At 41.2% G+C, this 20,457-nt stretch overlaps 1 protein-coding gene across 3 annotated transcripts in view; it reads right to left on the bottom strand.

The window, feature by feature from the left end:
• Positions 1-7,227: 7,227 nt before the first annotated feature.
• The window catches only part of flt1 (fms related receptor tyrosine kinase 1), a 243,360-nt gene continuing 230,130 nt past the window's right edge, over positions 7,228-20,457 (bottom strand). The window contains exons 30-31 of one of the 3 annotated variants that reach the window (XM_041198847.1): positions 18,467-18,579; positions 7,228-7,336 (exon numbers count right to left, since the gene is read on the bottom strand). In XM_041198847.1, coding sequence (XP_041054781.1) covers positions 7,317-7,336; positions 18,467-18,579 — 133 coding nt within the window. In that variant the 3' untranslated portion in view covers positions 7,228-7,316. Of the gene's footprint in view, positions 7,337-15,015; positions 15,363-16,552; positions 18,580-20,457 lie in introns of those variants that run through there. The other 2 variants (XM_041198845.1, XM_041198846.1) reach the window with 2 other exon arrangements.

The raw sequence follows: 20,457 nt of genomic DNA, 5'->3' as shown, positions 1-20,457 counted from the left end.
TAGGGCCCTCAACCGTTTCCGGCCCATCTCCCGCGCATCCGCCCTCACATCTTCCTCTCCCTCGCAGAAACATGATAGGATCCCCCTTTTCCTCACTTATCACCCCACCAGCCTCCGCATTCAAAGGATCATCCTCTGCCATTTCCGCCAACTCCAGCATGATGCCACCACCAAACACATCTTCCCTTCACCCCCCCAGCAGCATTCCGCAGGGATCGTTCCCTCCGGGATACCCTGGTCCACTCCTCCATCACCCCCTACACCTCAACCCCCTCCCAAGGCACCTTCCCATGCAACCGTAGAAGGTGCAACACCTGCCCCTTTACTTCCCCTCTCCTCATCGTCCAAGGGCCCAAACATTCCTTTTAAGTGATGCAGCATTTCACTTGCACTTCCCTCAACTTAATCTATTGCATTCATTGCTCCCAATGCGGTTTTCTTTACATTGGAGAGACCAAACGCAGACTGGATGACTGATTTGCAGAACACCTTCAGTCTGTCCGCAAGCATGACCCAGACCTCCCTGTCGCTTGCCATTTCAACACTCCACTCTGCTGTCATGCCCACATGTCCACCCTTGGCCTGCTGCATTGTTCCAGTGAAGCTCAACGCATACTGGAGGAACAGCACCTCATCTTCCGAATAGGCACTTTACAGCCTTCCGGACTTAATATTGAGTTCAACAATTTTAGATCATGAACTCTCTCCTCCATCCCCACCCCCTTTCCGATCCCCCCCTTTTTTTCCAATAATTTATATAGATTTTTCTTTTCCCACCTATTTCCATTATTTTTAAATGTATTTCCAACCATTGTTTTATCTCTACCTTTTAGCCTTTTTCGATTCTTTCATCCCACTCTACCCCCACTAGAGCTATCTGTACCCTGCTTGTCCTGCTTTCTACCCTTAATTAGCACATTCCTTAGATAATATCACCACTTTCAACGCCTCTTTGTCCTTTTGTCTATGATATCTTTTGATTATCTCCACCTATCACTGGTCCTCTATCCAGCTCTACTTGTCCCACCCCCCCTTAAACCAGCTTATATTTCACCTCTCTTCTATTTTTACTTAGTTCTGTTGAAGGGTCATTCAGACTCGAAACATTAACTGTGTTCCTCTCCGCAGATGCTGCCAGACCTGCTGAGTTTCTCCAGATATTTTTGTTTTTGTTTTGGATTTCCAGCATCCGCAGTTTTTTGCTTTTATCTAATTACTGCCCTACTGGTCTTTTGCTAATCGCTAGTTAAGTAATGCAAGGCAACATTAAATCTCCATAATGTCAACTTGCCATCTGATCTAGCTAATGCATCCAGTCTCTTTTAGTTTTATCCCCCACAAACCTTACCTTGCAAACACAATTCCATCTGTGTAGTAGCACTGCCTCTTCAGCGGGTGCCCAAGAAGACAACAGCTGAGATTTTCCGTGCCCACTGGCGTCAGGTATGTTCAATGGCGTGAGCAGACAATATGGCAAGAAGGCCGAAAATCGGCTTCACGATGTTGTGAAACCAGTTCGTTCCACACGCCGATGGTGGACCGCGATCCCTGCCATCAGATGTCGAGAACCTCATTGTAATACATCAGCATATCATTATAAGGCCAGCCCAACAGACTCATTCCCCCACCCCCCGCCACCCCCCACCCCCCACCCCCCCACCCCACCCAACCACAGGATTGTCTACCCACGTTGGCAGGAAAAGACACCAATGTGTTTGACAACTGTCTGCACTTGGTGGGCTGCACTTCTCTCGAGATTTCAAGGTTTGTTTGCTTACCTTGCTTCGGGCAGCACGCTCAGTCATCAGGACCAGGCTTCACAAGCAGCACCACATCACTTTTAGGAGGGGGCTCATGGGTTACCTGTTAGATCAGCCATATGTGGGTGGTTTTTCAATGTCTGCAGGGCTAAGTCTTGCTTGGCAAAGGGGGAGAAGTGGCCTCAGGCCAGGCAAGAGGCTGCAGGATGGGAGCTGTACTGAGAAATGAAAGTGTCCCATGGTGTGGGGGAGCACATTTTGATCTGTGCAAGTGGCCTCAAGATGTGAGGGCTGAGGAGGCAGTCTCCAGAGGAGATGAGGCCAGATGGACCTGTGTGGGTTTCTCATGGAAACTGACGAAGATGTTAGTGAGAGTTGGGCCTAATGGGGACCCTACAGCAACACCATCCATTTGGGCACACATGGTGTCACTAAAGCTGAATTCAAATGCATGAGTTGCTAAACTTATAAGCTTAATGAATACAGATTCAGAGCATGATGGCATGTCTAGATTGCCATGATATAGTGAGGCAGCACTACTCCTTGAGCAGTACATTAGTGAATAGGCTAGCAACATTGAATGGGCACACGGACCCAGCATTGCTGTCGATGTGCAGGTTGCATGTAGCCTTCATGAAAGTGAAGGAGTCCTTTAAAACCCTTGGATGCAGGCCATCAGGTCATATTGACTTCTCTGCCTTTAGTCCCACTAGTTTGTCAAATACAAAATCTTTCCTCCCATTAGCTCCTTGCTTATTTGATTTCTTTGGGATGTTTATAGTGTCCTTCACCATGAAGACCGATGCAAACTATTGGTTTAAGTTTTCTGCCATTTCCCTGTTCCCCAATATCAATCCTCCAGTTGCATCCCCAAGGGTCCCATGCTCACTTTAGCCATTCTCTTTTTATATACCCATAGAAGCTCTTGCTATTTGTTTTCATATTTCTTGCCAATTTACTTTCATAATCAATTTTCTCCCTCTTTATTAGCTTTTCAGTTAGCCGCTGCTGGTTCCTAAAAAATTCCTAATCTCTGGCCTACCACCAGTTTTCACTGCATTGTATATCTTAGTTTTCGATTGGATACTCTCCTTGACCACCCTTGTTAACCACAGGTAGTTCATCCTTCTCATTGAGTCCTTCTTTTTGACCGGGATAAGTTTTTGCTGAGGTTTATGAAATATCTACTTAAATGTCTGCCACTGCTCATCCACTGACCTTTCCCTTAGTCTATTTTCCCAGCCCGCTTTAGACAACTCTTTCTTCATGCCTCTCCAATTGCCCTTATTTAAGTTGAGGACACTTCTTTGAAACCCAAGTTGCTCACCTTCAAACTGAATTTGAAATTCTACCATGTTGTGATCGCTACCCCCTAGAGGGTCCTTAACTATGATAGCTTTTATTAATCCCACCTTATTACACATTACTAGATCTAAAATAGCCTGTTCCCAGGTAGGTTCTGCAATGATAAAACAAAATACTACGGATGTTGGAAATCTAGAACAAAAACAAAAATACCAGGAAAAACTCAGCAGGTCTGACAGCATCTGTGGAGAGGGATATACAGTTGATGTTTCGAGTCCATATGACCCTTCATCAGAACTAAGACATAAAGAAATGAGATGAAATATAAGCTGGTAGAAGAGGATGGGACAGGAGAGCTCAATAGGGGGCCAGTGATAGGTGGAGGCCAAGAAGAGACTGCCAAAGATGTCATAGACAAAAGGACAAAGGGGTGTTGATGGTGGTGATATTATCCAAAGGATGAGCTAATGGGGACATTAAGGGAAGCAAGCTAGTGGCAGGTGGCCCTAGTGGGAGTGGGGTAGGGGGAAGGAATCAAAATGAGCTAAAAGATGGAGATGAAACAATAGATTGAAATAAATTTTAAAATAGAAGGGAAAAGAAAAAAATATAATGTAAAAAATTATAAATTATTGGAAAAAGGGGGATCGGAAAGGGAGTGGGGATGGAGGACACAGTTCATGATCTGAAATTGTTGAACTCAATATTAAGTCCGGAAGGCTGCAAAGTGCCTAGTTGGAAGATGAGGTGCTGTTCCTCCAGTTTGCGTTGAGCTTCACTGGAACATTGCAGCAGGCCAAGGGTGGACATGTGGGCATGAGAGCAGGGTGGAGTGTTGAAATGGCAAGTGAAAGGGAGGTCTGGGTCATGCTTGCGGACAGACCGAAGTTGTTCTGCAAAGCCGTCACCCAGTTTGTGTTTGGTCTCTCCAATGTAGACGAGACCGCATTGGGAGAAGCAAATGCAGTAGACTAAATTGAGGGAAGTGCAAGTGAAATGTTGCTTCACTTAAAGGAATGTTGGGCCCTTGGACAGTGAGGAGGGGGAAAGTAAAGGGGTAGGTATTGCATGGGAAGGTGCTGTGGGAGGCTGCATTTGACTGAGTGTGGCAGCAAGGAGCCCTAGCAAAACTGGAGTCAGTGGGGATCAGGGGGAAAACTCTCCACTAGTTGGGGTGATACCTAGCACAAAGAAAGATGGTTGTGGTTGTTGGAGGTCAGTTATCTCAGCTCCAGGACATCACTGCAGAAATTCCTCAGAGTAGTGTCTTCAGCCCAACCATCTTCAGCTGCTTCCTCAATGACCTTCCCTCCATCATATGGTCAGAAGTGGGGATGTTCGCTGATAATTGAAAAAAAATCAGCACCATTTGCAACTCTTCAGATACTGAAGCAGTCCATATCCAAATGCAGCAAGACCTGGACAATATCCAGGCAAATAACATTCGCAACACACAAGTGGCAGGCAATGACCATCTCCAACAAGAGAGAATCCAACCATCGCCTATTAATATCCAATTGCATTACCATCACTGAATCCCCCCACTAGCAATATCCTGGGGGTTATCATTGACCAGAAACTGAACTGGACTAGCCATATAAATACTGTGGCTACAAGAGCAAGTCAGAGGCTAGAAATCGTGCAACAAGTAACTCAACTCCTGATTCCCCAAAGCCTCTCCACCATCTACAAAGCACAAGTCAGGAGTGTGATGGAATACTTCCCACTTGCCTGGATGAGCGCAGCTCCCACAACACTCAAGAAGATTAACACCACCCAGGACAAAGCAGTCCGCTTGATTGGCACCACACCCAGAAACATTCACTCCCTCCACCACCGATGCACAATAGCAGCAGTGTGTCCCATCTACAGGGTGCACTGCAGGAATTCACCAAGGCTCCTTTGACAACAACTTCCAAACCCACGACTGCTACCATCTAGAAGGACAAGGGCAGCAGATAGATGGGACCACCACCACCTGGAAGTTCCCCTCCAAGTCACTCACCATCCTGACTTGGAAATATATTGCCGTTCTTTCACTGTTGCTGGGTTAAAATCCTGGAACTCCCTTCCTAACAGCACTGTGGGTGTACCTACAGCACATAGACTGCAGTGGTTCAAGGCAGCAGCTCACCACCACCTTCTCAAGGGCAACTAGGGATGGGCAATAAATGCTGGCCCAGCCAGCGAAGACCGCATCCTATGAATGAATAATAAAAGAAGTGTCAAGGTAACTCTCCCCTCCCTGATGTGTCATGGTGTCTGCAGCTCAGACTCCAGCTTACCAACTCTGAGCCGAAGTTCCTCGAGCAGCCAGCACTTGCTGCAAATGCGGTCACCGTGGATAGCACTGGCATCCACTAGCTCCCACACACTACAGCTGCAACATATCGCCTACCCAGCCATCTCTATTATATTTAATTAATTAATTTGGGTGTTAAATATTTTAGAAGTGAATTCAGCTGTAATAGCATCTCCTGATTTAAACCATTTGGCCAATCAAAAGAGACATGGAAGAGATACCCGCCAATCACCAACCTGTTTTCCTATGATGTCACACTTTGGCTCTGACAGAAAGAAACAGGTTGAAGGGGTTCTCTGCGGCCGGTTTGTATCTCCCGCCGCCGTTGCCCTTCTCATGCATGTCCGCTCTTCACCCTCTCTTATTTATGACTGTAACTGGACAACATGAATTGACGAAACGGTTGAGTATGTTGCTACAACCAATTCGGAGTGAGTGCTCCACATACATGGTGATAGGCTCCTTCACTTTCATGAAGGCTATACACGACCTGCATATTGACAGCAATGCTGTGCCTATGAGCCTGAATGAAATTACTAGCTTATTCAACACTCAAAGAGGCCATAGACATTTGTGCAGCATCACCAAATCATGGCGATCTAGACGCATCATCATTTTCTGAATCTGTATTCATTGACGTTGTGAACTTAACAACTCGTGCAGTTGAATTAAGCTATAATGACAACACATATGCCCAAATAAAAGGCGTTGCTACGGGATCCTCGCTAGGCCCAACTCTCACTATCATTTTTGTCCATTTCCATGAGAAATGTGTTTTCGGTAGAATGATCTCAACCTCCTACCTCGTGCATTTTCCAATATGTAGATGACACATTTGCTATATTTGATTCTGCAGCTGCATGTAAGAACTTCCTTACACATCTTAATGCATTCCATCCCATGCTCAAATACACTTTTGAAATGGAGCAGTCTAACAAGCTCCCTTTTCCTGGACATGCTAGTTGAGAAATCCACTAATGGTTTTCTATTACTGTTTACTGCAAGCGTACTTCACTGGACAAGATATGCATTGGGATTCCTACAGCTACATGCACTGCAGATTGGCCTTATTGGCAATCTCATAAATAGGGCCTGAGGCATTTGCTCACTATGCAAGCTTGACACCGAAATAAAACACATCAAAGTTGTACTGCAGGATAATGGTGACCTCAATCATATCATTGCTCACAGTGTATTGCGTGTACTCATGAATGGATCTAAGATCACCACCTTCAGATCTGAAAAGTGCACAGTCTACCTCAAATTACCCAATGATTGGTGGATCGTATCAAACAGCACATCCCTTCAGCTGTTCGTAACAGATAGTGTACTGACAATACTCAACTAACCCAGGCTGGCAAAACTTAGAACATAATGTCTAACAATTGGATGGAGGTCCATGATTGGGCAGCATTTGCTGAGCAACCCGGAGTGTGCTAAGAATTACAATAGCAACCAACTTAAGATGATCAGTCGGGTGCGCAACGTAACTCATTTACCATTGCTGGAAACTACATATATTCATATGCAGAGACCTGTCCTCTATAGGCAAAAAAAAAGTTCAGACCTTGCACTTTTTTTGGAATGAACCAAAGCAAGAGGGATAATAGCTCCTTGGTGCCATGGCAACATCGCAACCAATCAGAGCTTCTATGCCAACCAATCAGCACTCCTTTTCTCATGCAGCATAAATTGTTGTTCCCTTTGAAATTTGGTCCGCTTGTGTCTACCCTGATGAGTGCAAGGTGAAAAACTTTGCCAGCATGTCTCTTTTATCAGCAATATTCAAATCATGTACTACCAAGCAACTAATAAAAGTTCACAAGGCAAAAATGAGTAAAAAATAATGCAATGGCATGGAAGTAATTAAACAGGTTTTATTATTTTGTATAGAAATACATTTTTAATAATAGTACGAGTTCCAAGAAAAGATAATTGCAAAATTCACCTCATCTTCTTTCAGGATAAACTGTGTACAACCAGAAAAAATTCAGTCAGCTGAGAGTTCATAAATACAGTGTATAAAGATCTGCACACAGTTCTATTTAATGTACTGCCCGGCAATAATGCCCGATTCTCAAGTGGTGTTTTATTATAAGTACTGGCCTTATATAAATAATGCTGTAAGTGAATATTGTTTCATAATTGACATTAAAAAAGAACAATAGGGGAGGTGTTCTGAAACCTCTCATGCAATTTGTGAATATCTAACTCATGAGTGCAGGCAGGGGACCTGGAATATCTAATGCACATTTTCAATGTGCAAAGGTTCCAAGCATCTACAGTATATTCATCTTGGGCAAAACATTTTCATGTAATTATTCTTGTGCATGTGCTTAGATATACACTAAAGATAATAAGGTTGCAATAAATAAGGCTATCTTGTTTATACACATTTGCTTAAAATTGAAACAATGCATTTAACAACATTTTTCCAGTATATACTGCTAGATGATGCTTAAATAGTTCAAAGCTTGGATATCTGAACTGGAAGTCCCACTTCATTAACAAACTCAAAGGATCCAGACCATGGCCTGGAATTTCTTTTGTATAAACCCCCAAACAAGCACAAACCAGTTACATTGTTTAAAAGAACACAGAGTTTTGGAGGTTAGTGAGTTACTCACTTAATTACAATGCTGCACACCGAAGCGTCTTCGATCTTTTATAACCTCCATCAAACATGCTGAGTAAATTAATCTCTGACCATGCCCCCTCTCTCAAATATTGGTTTCTTCTCATTGCGCTTGTTCAGAAGTGTCTCAATACTGTGTCCACACTTTCAGATGCAGCAGAAAACAATGGGCAGGATTCTCAGCTCAGTGGGCAGGCATGGTTGGCAGGCCTGAGAGCGTCCGGGAAATGGGCCACCGCCTGTGATCAGCCGCCGACTGTGAATTCACGCTGGCTGGCCATTAGTGTTAAAGGTGCGCTGATATGCTCAGCGCTGCCAGAGTGGGGGCGAGAGGAGGGCAAGGACTGAAGGCGGTGCAGACACAGAGTGGGGAGGGGGCTGGGTGTGCTCACAGAAAGGTCTCTGAAGGCAGAGAGTTGCCTTAGGGAGCTGAAGAATTCCAAAGCCATAAATAAAGATGTTCGAATGCCGAAAAAAATGTCCACGCATCAGATGAGTCACCTGAACATGTGGTTGATGTAAATTCTGTCCAAACATTTTTATCTTTATTTTAATCAATATCGGAAAACTCATTCCACCTATGGATGAGGTTTCCTCAAAAGGGCAAAGGCTGCCTGGCCGATTCGCCCGCCCACCAACCGTAACGTTGGATGGTCATCATAAAATCACCGTTGATTACTACATTAATGACCTTAATAGGCTTCTTAATTGTCAGTGGGCGCGCTGCCGACTCTCGCGTGCACCCACCGACCGAAATATCATGCGAGTGCTCGATGACTTCGGGGTGCTTGCCTGACATCATCATGCGCTATTTCACGCTCGAGTGGGTCAGGTGCATGCCACACACCGAGCAAAAATTTCTGCCCAATATTATTTTATTTCTTTTATTGCATTTTATGACATAAGTATGTCACTTAAAAATTGTACAGCTTCCTCAATTGTAGGTCCTTAAACATTCTGTGCCTAAAGATTGATGGTAAACAAGGCAAAACTTAAATTTTAAGATTTAATGGAGGAATGAACTGTTGTGTTTTTGGGGTTTCTTTGAGCTCCAATTGTTTACCGTGATTTTTTTTCTAACCCATACCTATTTTAAGTTCAGACACACTCTAACAAGATTGGAAGGATGCCTCGTTGTAAATTGACATTGGCAAAATCAGGACAAGATTGGGTACATTTTTAGGGCTAACAAATCTGCCGGAAGAAGAAATTTCAGGCCCATCTGTTTAATTCCTTGAAGCAGTCTGTTTGGATGATTCGTAAAGGTTCTCACAATGACTTTAAAATTGTTTTGCTAACATGAAATAGTGATGGAATTGAAAATTATGATCCCACAACTAGCAATCTGGGGAAAAAATGGAGCATATGTTCGGAGCTAATGCTTTAACCTACCCAATTTCAAAAAACAATACTGAAACCTTACATGACTTTCCGTTTAAAAAGGATCTTTGCTTTTGAAAAATGCATGTGTTGTTAGAAAATAGAGACAGTTTAAGTAAGTCATACTGGTATTTGTAAGTGTTAGGAATGAGTTTTAGCTTTAATGTTTAAGTTTGATTTGTATTTCTGTATCTGTATGTTAATGAAAGGTCCAATTGGGTTTTAGTTTCACTTTCAAAAGGTGCTTCTATTTCTAATGAGGCTTTTAAAGACTGTTCCAGCTAGGTTAAACAAACAAGAGTAGGAGAATTGGGCTGTTGCCTAACAACAGGGATCTAGAGAGGCAGATTCCCCTCCCCCCCCCACTCCCCATAAGGAAAACTAAAGAAACAGCAGTTTTAAGTTCAGTTTGAAGTCAGGACCCCAGAGAGCCTGGACTCAAGGAGAGGGAGCTGCAGATTTCTCAAAAGAACTAAACAATCCCAAGGCCAAAGGAGTGAGGCAGGAACAGGGGAAAGTCCCAAGCAGACCTTCTAGTCAAAGGAAGGGCAGGAACCCAGAAAAGGGCCTGTTAAGTGAAGTTAAGAGCAAGGGGCAGAGAGAAAGGCTTCAAGTTTCAGATTTAAAATGACAAAAACTGCAGAAAACAGATTTAAAGCGAGAACAGCTTGCAAGAGGCAAGAAGGTCCAAAGATACATCTGAAGGTCTATAATTCTTTGCTATGGGCATGTGAAGCCATGGCACTGTTGACGGCTGAGTTGGTGAGAAAGAGTGCGTGAAAGACAGCTTGAATACATGTGGTGACCTAGGGAAGAGGAACACAAGAAGGAGAGCTTGAAACCCTGAATGTGAACCCTTGCAGAAGGCATCTGAGAGAAGGCATCGGTTTGAGAGAAGATTCTAAGGCAAGGTCTTAGACAGTGCAAATTGGAACGCCTCTTGTGAGAGATGGAATTCAGTGAGACTGGTTGGCTCATGGTGTGACAAGCATCTGGGGGAGTTGAGGAGAGATCCATAGCATCTGTTTGAGGTGATATCTGTCAGTTGGTTTCAGAGTGTGGTGTGTCTGACTACAGGATGCCTATTGGTTTACATAGAATGTGCATTTACTGTGAACATTAAATTATAAGAAAGCTTTAGTAACTTGTGTTATTCTTACAAATCTGTATATATCTGTAAAGGTATAGTTGTGGGTGAAGGAGTATCGTGATATAGTTCATCCTGTTGAATAAATGTTTTATTCTTTTGTTAAATGTCCATCAGCTGACTCCTGTGACTTTGTTCAGTAGCTACTCTCCATGTATTTAAACAGACAAATAAAAGTTAGGATCTATCAAGCTGGGTTCCATCCTGGGATCAGGCTTGTCTGGAGTAATCTCAGTTGGGATTGTAAAAGTGTGCATTTGCTCACATGTGATATAGCATGTGCAACAGACACTATTTCACATTAGAATTAAAACCTTTGGCAGGTTAAATGCAGTCTCAGAAAAATGACTTTCCCTGCCTACTTCTGAAATATAAGAATCACTGGCTGTCCAGCACCAACTCAACTCTCCACATCAGCACTCGAAGGATATTGATCCCACAGTTACTGCGTCCCTCACAGTAGTTCCATACTTACTTGAAGGAATTTGAGTCTGCATTTTTGAAAAATGTATTTCGTGTTTTCATATATGATTCTTCACCACCTTTCTGTTGGTGAATTCAGAATAAATACTGTTTATATTTTAACAATTCTCCAATATTTGGTTTAACAAAATCCTGAATCATGAAGAATGAAGCTGAAATTACTCAAGGCACCATTTCTATCTGATCCTATTTCCACAGCAATGATTTGTGCAGTAGCACACAGAGGACAGAGTTTTGCCCTTGGCGGACAGGCTTGACTGGACTGCAATTTCACACTGGTGGGCCAATTAAGGCCCGCCCAGTGTGAAATGCAAGTGGCAGTGCTGAGCGTTGCCTGTGCGGGGGTGGGGGGGAGGAGGGCGAGTGGGCCGAGCACGAACTTTGCACATGTGAGTGAGTGAGTGCTTCATGTGTCACATGAGCAGGGACATGTGATCAATTCAATTTTAAAAGTTTTATTTTATTCTTATTTGGTTTTAGAAACCTCATCTGCTCATGCATGAGATTTCCAAAAAATGCAAAGGCTGCTTGGCCTTTCCGCCTGCCCACCCACCATTAGGTTGAATGGGCAGTGAAAAATGTAAGTTAATTGATTACTTAATGGTTTTAACAGGCTTTTAATTGTTGGCGGGGTGCTGCTGACTCCAACGTGCGCCCACTGACTGAACTATCATCTGACTGCACGTTGACATCAACATGCTCGGCTGACGTCAACGTGTCATTTCACTCGAGTGGGTCGGGCGAGCGCCCGCCTGCCAAGCGAAAATTTCTGCCCATAATAAATTAACACTTTTCCTTGCAGAAAATTCTGGATGAAAAGTGAGGAGCTGGAATAAACCTTTGAGGGTATTTCTAAATTTGGAAAATAAACATTTTGGAATATCAACATATGGCACCATAATTGGGAGAGAGTGCAGATACAAGCTCAGTTTCTACCATCCTCAACCAGCTGATTTGCTGATTTTAGCCATATCACTGTAGCATGGCCCCAAGTGAATGCCAGGCACAATGGATGCAAAAATCAATCAATAGATTGTTGCAACTTCTAGCTGCAGCTTGAAGAGGGACATTGGGGCAAATGAGGAAGTTGGTTGCTTGGCTACACAAGGGGCCAGATTTTTATCTGGTGATGGAGGCGGGATTGGGGTTGGGTATGGGAGAAACTTAGAATTTTTGCAGTAATTTCAAATTTCCAGTGCCTTTCTGACCCTGCGTTATTTTTGTGTGGCCTTTTCGGGGTTGTGAAGGCCTTGGGTTGTAACCCCCCACACATCTCTTCTGAGGTCATGGCTGCCATTGTGCCCCCTGTAGGAAATTTGAATTTCCTTCCCTTCTCTGTTATTTTTGTGTGCTGGTGTGGGTTTCGAAAGCTGTAAAAAAAAATGCCTCATTGGAAATTTCATGACCACTGGCGGAAACCTGCTGAGGAGTCAGGAGCATTCTGACAGGTGTATTCTGACTTCAAATGTGAGTCTTAGATGATGTATTGTAGATGTGTTTTTACTGCAGTAGTCTACCATAGGGTTAAGTCCTGAAAAGGTAAGTTGACCATTGCATTGATCAGCATTGTTGAGTGTTGAGATGCATTAGAGTACTTTTTCCCATGGTAATAGTGTTCTTATGCATTCAAACTGAAAAAATGATGCTCATGACCTCTAGTGTAATTATCTGAAGTGGTTTAAATGCCCAATACACTTTTAAATTGAAAAAAAAAACTTCAGCAGCTTTCCCTTAAAGAAAGAAAAAGCAACCACCTGCTCCTAGATTGCTTTGATTGATAAAACATCTGGTGTGGCTTAGAAAAAAGGTCATATGTTTTTTAGTTTCAATAGTTTCATTCTTTACATTTCCAACGACTTACTTTGATGGTTGATGCTATTATGCATGATTGAGTAACTTTCAAAAGCTTTAGAACCACTTTTCTCAGCGGGGGGTTGAGTTCATAGTTTGATTGACAGCTTTAAGAGGTTATTGAAGGGTTATCTGTCATTGAAGTGGTAAATGAATGTGTTTTTTTGACAGATTGACCACTTCAGGGATTTAAATATTTTGAATGGCATTTATGAAAGACAGTTTTTTCTCCATATGCAGTGTGTTTGAATGATATTAGATTGTTAGAGGTTTCTTTTAAAATGTCCATTTCAAAGACATGGCTCTTGAGGTCTGCCTAGAGTGGATACAGGATGAGTGGCTATGATGTATACATAGGGAGCATGGAGGGGTAATGGGGATTATGAGGGGCATGGGGTGTGTGTGGGGATTAACGTGGGTGAGAGGTGGGGTTTAAGGTGTATAAGAACAATGTTGGGATCTGCCCAGAGAACTGAGACGGGCCTACTAACCCATCCACCTCTGCACCCACAGTCCTCCTGCACTGCATCAGCTTGTCACCCCTCCCTGCTCACATCCCTCAGAGATAAAAAATATGGTGGGGATGGTGTACAGAGGCAGGCTCGGGTATAGGAACAGGCCTGCTCATGTTTCCCAAGCCCGAGACGAAAATCTAGGCCAGAGCATCACACTCATATGGGATACAAATAGGAATTCTCTTAAAAAAAAATCACAAAATAACAACCATCCCTGGAGGTTTCTCAGCACACTTCATATAATATCAATTGTTCAGAGCTTTTGCATTATAAAGAGAAAACTTTACACTTTTATTATGTAGATTGGCTCCTTTAAAAATATGACAACATAGCTTTGGATTTCCCTCTGTTTCTCCCCCCCGCCCCCCTCCCCACCAAGAATGCAATTAGAAATGTGGGGCAAAATCTTTTGGTCGGTGTGCAGAGCCCGGGGTGCGTGCCCCCAATGTCACCGCATGTCACTCCGATCCTCAGTTTGGCGAGTGTGAACCGGAGTTGGCTGTGCACCCGCCAGACAGTCAAAGGCCTATTTAGGCCATTTATCAACTAATTGAAGTCCTTGTCAGGGCTGCTCGTCCAACCTTAAGGTTGGTGGGTAGGCGGAGAGCCCAGGCAGACTTCACATTTTGCATGGAACCTCATCCACGGGTGGGATGAGGTTTCATGAAGGGTTTATAAATTTGATAAAAATTTTTATTAAAATTCATAGACATGTCCCAGCTCATGTGACACTGTCACATAAGGGGACATGTCTGAATAATATTTTTAATTCTTTTTTTCAATTTTTCACAATCAATCTCCCTGAGGCATGGAGCTGCCTTAGGGAGATTTCTGCACTATTCTGCGCATATGCGTGAAAGAGCGCAAGCCCCGACTATCCCTCCTGCCCCCACCCGCACAGGTAACGCTGAGCGCTTCCGGGTGTGCCTCATGCTGGGCGGGTCTTAATTGGCCTGCCTATGTAAAATGGCAGCGCACAGCCGATCATGGGTGGCGATTAGCTGCGCGCCCGCTCACGCCCAGCCCACTCAACGGGGAGAAAATTCTCCCCATAGGATAATGTGAAAATGCTACTTGTTTTATCCTATTCACTTCTTAATGCTGTTTTGTAAGATTTTCCAGCTCAAAGCACAATTTTGGAGAAGTTGGGAGTATGTTGAGATTCTAGATCATTTAAAATAAAACTCAAATTTAGGTATTTATATCTGACTCTTCCTAATTTTCCATTGGGGTCTAAATTCAGAAACAGTAGAATTCATTTGAATAATTTTCTAATGCTTGGCACAGCAAACCCCCTGAATCATGAATGATTTGAAGATTTTCCAACTATACATGACTTAAAGTGATGTGGCCCTTTCAGTTGACTGTGTTCTTCAATTCCAACAGCTGTTTACATTATAGTTGTTAAAAGTATTGCAAGTCTGGGTATTCTGAAAAATGATACAGTGATCATATAATTTGTGATTTGACTGTAGCAAGTCTGAGATTGCATCAGTTACCATGCATTTTAAATTTATTTATGTAAGTCACTACATCAGATGCTACAAGTATGAATATATAACTTGAATTGTGACTCAACGCTTTAATGAAATTAAGAGAATTGAAGTATCTTAGCAGCTCACATTGATGTAATCCAAATTTATATTAATTCTAAAAGAATTTTCTTTATCATGCTTTAAAAAGATAATAAATTTAGAAAAATACTTCTGAGAAATTAGATTGAAGAGTTCCTTTATTGCCTATAAGAAACTGACCTAAAGCTCTGAAATCAGCATACCAAATGGTTACAGGTCTGATGCTTAAAATCTGGCAGCCTCGGGATCTAGATTGTGGCAGATTTCAGGTTTTCATGGATTTTGGATTGCCTACTGTATCAGATGAGAGCAGGCAGCTGATAAAAATAAGCATTTTGATCTAAGTTTTCTGAACTGGCTTGAGGTTGTTCCATCTTTTGTTTCTGAGGTTGGCAATCCCTCCTGGACATCTGTATTAATTCACAACACATTCTCAGTGAGGTGAATTCCTTGTATTTAATCCCCATATTCAATATCCAGGCTTCAAAGTGATGGCACCAAAAATACTGTTCAATGGTTACAATCATCTCAAAGATGTGATTTAAGTAAGGACCCATATAACCATATATTCTATTTTAAAAATCTTAGAATTATTCATTTTTTTGTCTACATTCACCATGTTGTGCAGGCTGAGAGAAAAATGTCCAGTTTTCAGACAATTCCAGTTTTCAGACACCCAGAATTAGGGTACTACACCTGCATTGCTATTCAATAGATTTAATTCTGTCAGTATTAATTTTAGCACACCAATTAATTAGTTCACATTAAGTTCCTGTCTGTGCTATTCCAGCACAATGGTGTTGTAAATGAAGAATATACAACACCAAGCTTAATTTTGTCTGTTCACAAATCTCCAGACATACCGTCTTGCTAAAGATAGTGCAACTTTCGACAAAATATAAAGCTGCCTATACTTGATTTTAATCTAGTTATGAGTGCCTAGCTTTGTGAGAAGGAACAACATTTAAGGTTTTAAGCCTCAGTGCTATATTAGCCATGTACATTTTCAATAAAATGTGCATGTCAGTGTATTTAAGACCAAGATAGATAGGTTCTTGATTGGTAAGGGGATCAAAGGTTACAGGGAGAATAGGGTTGAGAAACTTATCAGCCATGATTGAATGGTGGAGCAGACTCGATGGGCCGAATGGCCTAATTTCTGCTCCTATGTCTTATGGTCTTATGGTGTAAAAGAAAATGTAGTTTTAAAATAAACAAGAACATACAGTGTCAGACTTGTCGCACTCTTTTAGAAGGTTGTGGGTTCACTCTGAATACTTGGCCCCTTAATTAGGCTGATACTGCAGTACAGTACTGGGAGTGCTACATGATTACAGACATCTTTTTTCAGATGAAATGTCAAACAGACCTCCTCAGGTGTGTGCAAATGTTCCAGCTGTGCAATTTGAAGATATGGGGAGCTTACCAAGTGCCCCAGCAAATTTTTATCCCTCAACCAACATCACAACAAAACACCAGATTTAGCTCTTTGGCTACATAACAATAGTGACACGCTTCAAAAATAATTAATTGGCTGTGAAGTGTTTTGGAATGTTCTGGGAAGATGAAAGGCACAAAATAACTTCAAAATCTTTCAATTCATAGTGCAATTCAGGTATTTGATTTGTAGCTTTACAAAGCAAATAAGCAATACATCGAAAATAAAGCCAGCAGGTGTCACTAAAGGAGGATTTCTACTTCTGAAGCAATCACAATTCATGCAATCAATAATTTAGCTTTATACTGACAGCAGATTTATAAATATTCATTGCACGTACTAAAGTGAACCAGCATTTACATTTATCTATATGTCTGGAATAGTAATGAAGTGGATACTGTAATGAAATTAGACTGGGCAACAGAAAATCTGCTACGAGGGGACTCAGATCCAACTGTCCATGACATGTCACTGATTGCCTATAATAATTCAGATGGGGCTTGTCAATGTCTGGTGCAGGAAAGTAAGATTTGAATGCTCTTCTGGGTACTTTTATAGATACAATATTTGGAATAGTGTAAAAATAAAGGGAAACCCCAAAAGTTGTGATTGTATTTGTTCTAGTTGTAAAATAGAAAGTATTCAATTCATGAAGTGAAAAGAGAATAAATTCTATTCCTTGGAGTGTTGGGCTCAGGATTTTGCAGTATGAATGACAGCAAAAAATGTATCATTTGCCACCATTACTCCCCTGAAATTGTCAGCACCCACTGGAGTCTGCAAATGCACAGTTAAATACAGAAATCTAGAAGTTGCTGTCAGTGATTCTACACTTCTCAACAGGGAAGTGCTGTTGAGTTCTCCACAAATGTCACATCACTGAAATCAAGTAGAAATCATGGAACTTGCCCTTTTCTGCTATTAGGCTCACTGTAATATCCTTGAAAAAATTGCACCTCATTAAATGAAGCATAGCTGGATCTTTAATGAGGTAATATTTCACAATTACTCTGAAAACCTCTCTGACCCTGGAAATCAATTTTATATTTGTGGAATGTCAAATTTCTCTATTATCTAAAATAAAATTCACACCATTATTTTTAAACTGTATTTATAATATTTCAGCTTCTATATTTTTAATGCATTAATTGAGGGTGCTGCTGTATATTGCCCAACCATAACTACCCTTGAGAAGGTGAGTCTTGAATGCAACATAGTGGCTTACTAGGCTATTTCAGAGGGCAGTTAAGAGGCAACCACATTGCTGTGGATCTGGAGTCACATGTAGGCCAAGCTGGGTAAGGACAGCAGATTTTCTAAAGGACATAGGTGAACCAGATGGGTTTTTACAATAAGCTGGTAGTTTCGTGGTTACTAATATTGATCCTAACTTTTTATTTCCATTTTATTTAATCAATTAAATTCACCAGCTGCTAAGGTGGGATTTGAACTCATGCCTCCAAATCATCAGTTTAGGCCTCTGGATTACTAACTCAATAACGTAACCATTAGACTACCATAGCCCTAATTTCCATGTGTATACACAATCATTTATTTTGCTCTCTGTAAAATGTAACTATAAGTGAACGATAATGAGAGCATTTTATTTCTTGAATTGCAGTCTGTGAAGGTACTTCAATTCGATTGGCTTCTGTGTGATGACATTTCTATCGCTGGATATCTTGATTTAGCGCCAGATTCAAATTGATATCAGCAAAGGGAAAATCCATGCTACAGAGATTGATTTGTGGGGACCTTTCTTCAAGATCAGTGGCAAGCTGATTTGCTACTGATCATGAATTTCGGGCCATTATCTTTGATGTCAGCTCATTAGTGTTTGGATACATTTAACATCCGATTATTGTAGGTGAGTAGCACACTATGTTTTGATGTTGGTAAAGGCAATAAGTGTGCTGCAACTTTTTGAATATGCGGATTTACTATGCTGCTGTATTGATGAAATGGCCCTTCTTTAAACTGGTGATGAGGTAAAAAAGGCCAGTGAATTGTAGTCTGGTGGTGGTGTACAACAACTCATTTTTGTTTCAAAGGAATTCAGCAAGCCCAAATTCTCACGTTCAGGTGTTCGAATGCCTTCATTTCCAAGGTGGTAACCAGTACTGTCGATGCTTGCTGGATTGACAGTTTCAGATAATACTAGTTCTTTCCTCTTGCTTGCTATTTTCAAACTAAAAAGGAACAAAAGCACATTCAGTGTCAGATACAATCCCAAGAATGCATGCTTAGTTCATGCATTCAGTCAAAAAACCATTATATAATGCCTATGAGATATCAAATTCCTAATATCTGCACGAAAATGTCTCACTAAAAATACTGAAGGAAATTGATTAAAAATAACTTTAAGAGTACAAATTGTTAATTATATCAGGAGAAGTTCGTAAAAACCTAAGGGAAAACAGAACTTTTGAGTTTCATAATGCCCTTGTCATTGCAAGTACCTATGCATTCCATGTATTCTGTATGTATTTCATTTGTAATTTCTTCATTTACAAGATTTTTATTCAAGTTAACAATAGTCTTGGTGCTGTGTTTCCTACAATAACTCAATCATTTCTTTTGTGAATGCTTACAGATACAACTCTCAATTATTGACGAAGATTAAGTTTATGCTACCTTTTGGAGGATGAAAGTGATAGGCTTATTACATTTGGAGGAAGTCGGAACAGGATGACTGTTGATAGCAATGTTTGTAAGTTTAATTCTTGAAGTTATCAAATATACTGTTTGTCCACGCTGTAAATACGTGTCACTTTACTAGGCTTATGAGTTATCAGTATCCCTATCGGTTATATTGTAAGACACTTTCCAGAGCCACCAAATTGGAACCAATTGCCAAGGTTTTTAGGCTGGTTAATTTCCAATTTTGCGTGTTCTATTGTAGCAACAATATGGGAGCTTCAGTTGAAACTTTAGATGTGATCCAGCTTCTCCAGGTGTTTTGGCACCATTATATATAGCTTTTTGTCCTATATTGGAGCTTTTATCTTAAAAGAAGCAACGTCATTTTTAGCTTAAATAATAATATTTTGCTTTGATCATTTTTAGCTTAGCTATTTCAGATATGAAACTTGTGTTCACAATGAATTTTTGTAAGATATGGTTCATCTGCAGGGTCATTGGTAAAGTTGTTCACTTTTACTGTTCTGTCATTAACACATCAACTTTGATCCTTTCTGGCTGGCAAAACTCAGCTAGAGTAGGGTCCTTCTTCAGTGCATGGTGCCAGAGCACCTGACATGTAAAGCTCTGGCTGGGGGAATATTGTATTTTTTTAAAAACTATAATGGAATGATTAGTGGATTCTGCAAACAATGGCTTAAAGTGATTTGATTCTTTCTAAAGTAACTTGATGTTTCAAATTATGCTTGAATATTGTTCAATTCATCACTCCTACATGACATCAAATTCAATGTTTGCATTTCAGACTTTGAGAACCAAGATCTAAGCTCTGTGCATTAAGAATTGGAAACATTAAAAAAAAACTGTTTTTTAAAGAGACTGTCCATATTTAAATAGGAGTTCCATCAATAAGCCCTATTCAAATATTGAAATCAGAAAATAAAGAATTTGCTTTTATATAATGCCCAACATAACCTAAGGATGTACCAATGCTATTCATGGCTCATGAAGTGCTTTTGTTTTCATGCAAAAAGTTCCCACAAATAGCAAAGAAATGATGACCAGATAATCTGTTTTAGGTGTTGGTTGAGCAATAATTACTAGTCAGGACACTTGGAAAACTCCCCATCTTTTTTTAAAATGGTGTCTTAGTGCCTTTAATGTCCATATTGAGGCTTGGGCTGATTAATGGCAAGTAACACTCACATGTGCCAGATGGTGATCATCTCCAATAAGAGAGAATCCAGCCATCTCCCATTGATATTCAATGGCATTACCATCACTGAATGCCCCACTATTAACATATTAGAAGTTACCATTGACCAGAAGCTGAACTGGACCAGCCATATAAATAGTGTGGCTACATGAGCAAGTCAGAGGCTGCGAATTCTATAGTAAATAACTCACCTCTTGACTCCCGAAATCCT

The sequence above is a fragment of the Carcharodon carcharias genome, chromosome 11 (assembly GCF_017639515.1).
Source record: "Carcharodon carcharias isolate sCarCar2 chromosome 11, sCarCar2.pri, whole genome shotgun sequence".
NCBI classification, from domain to species: Eukaryota; Metazoa; Chordata; class Chondrichthyes; order Lamniformes; family Lamnidae; genus Carcharodon; species Carcharodon carcharias.
Note: the sequence above shows the minus strand (reverse complement) of the source record. Positions and strands in the feature narration are given on the sequence as shown.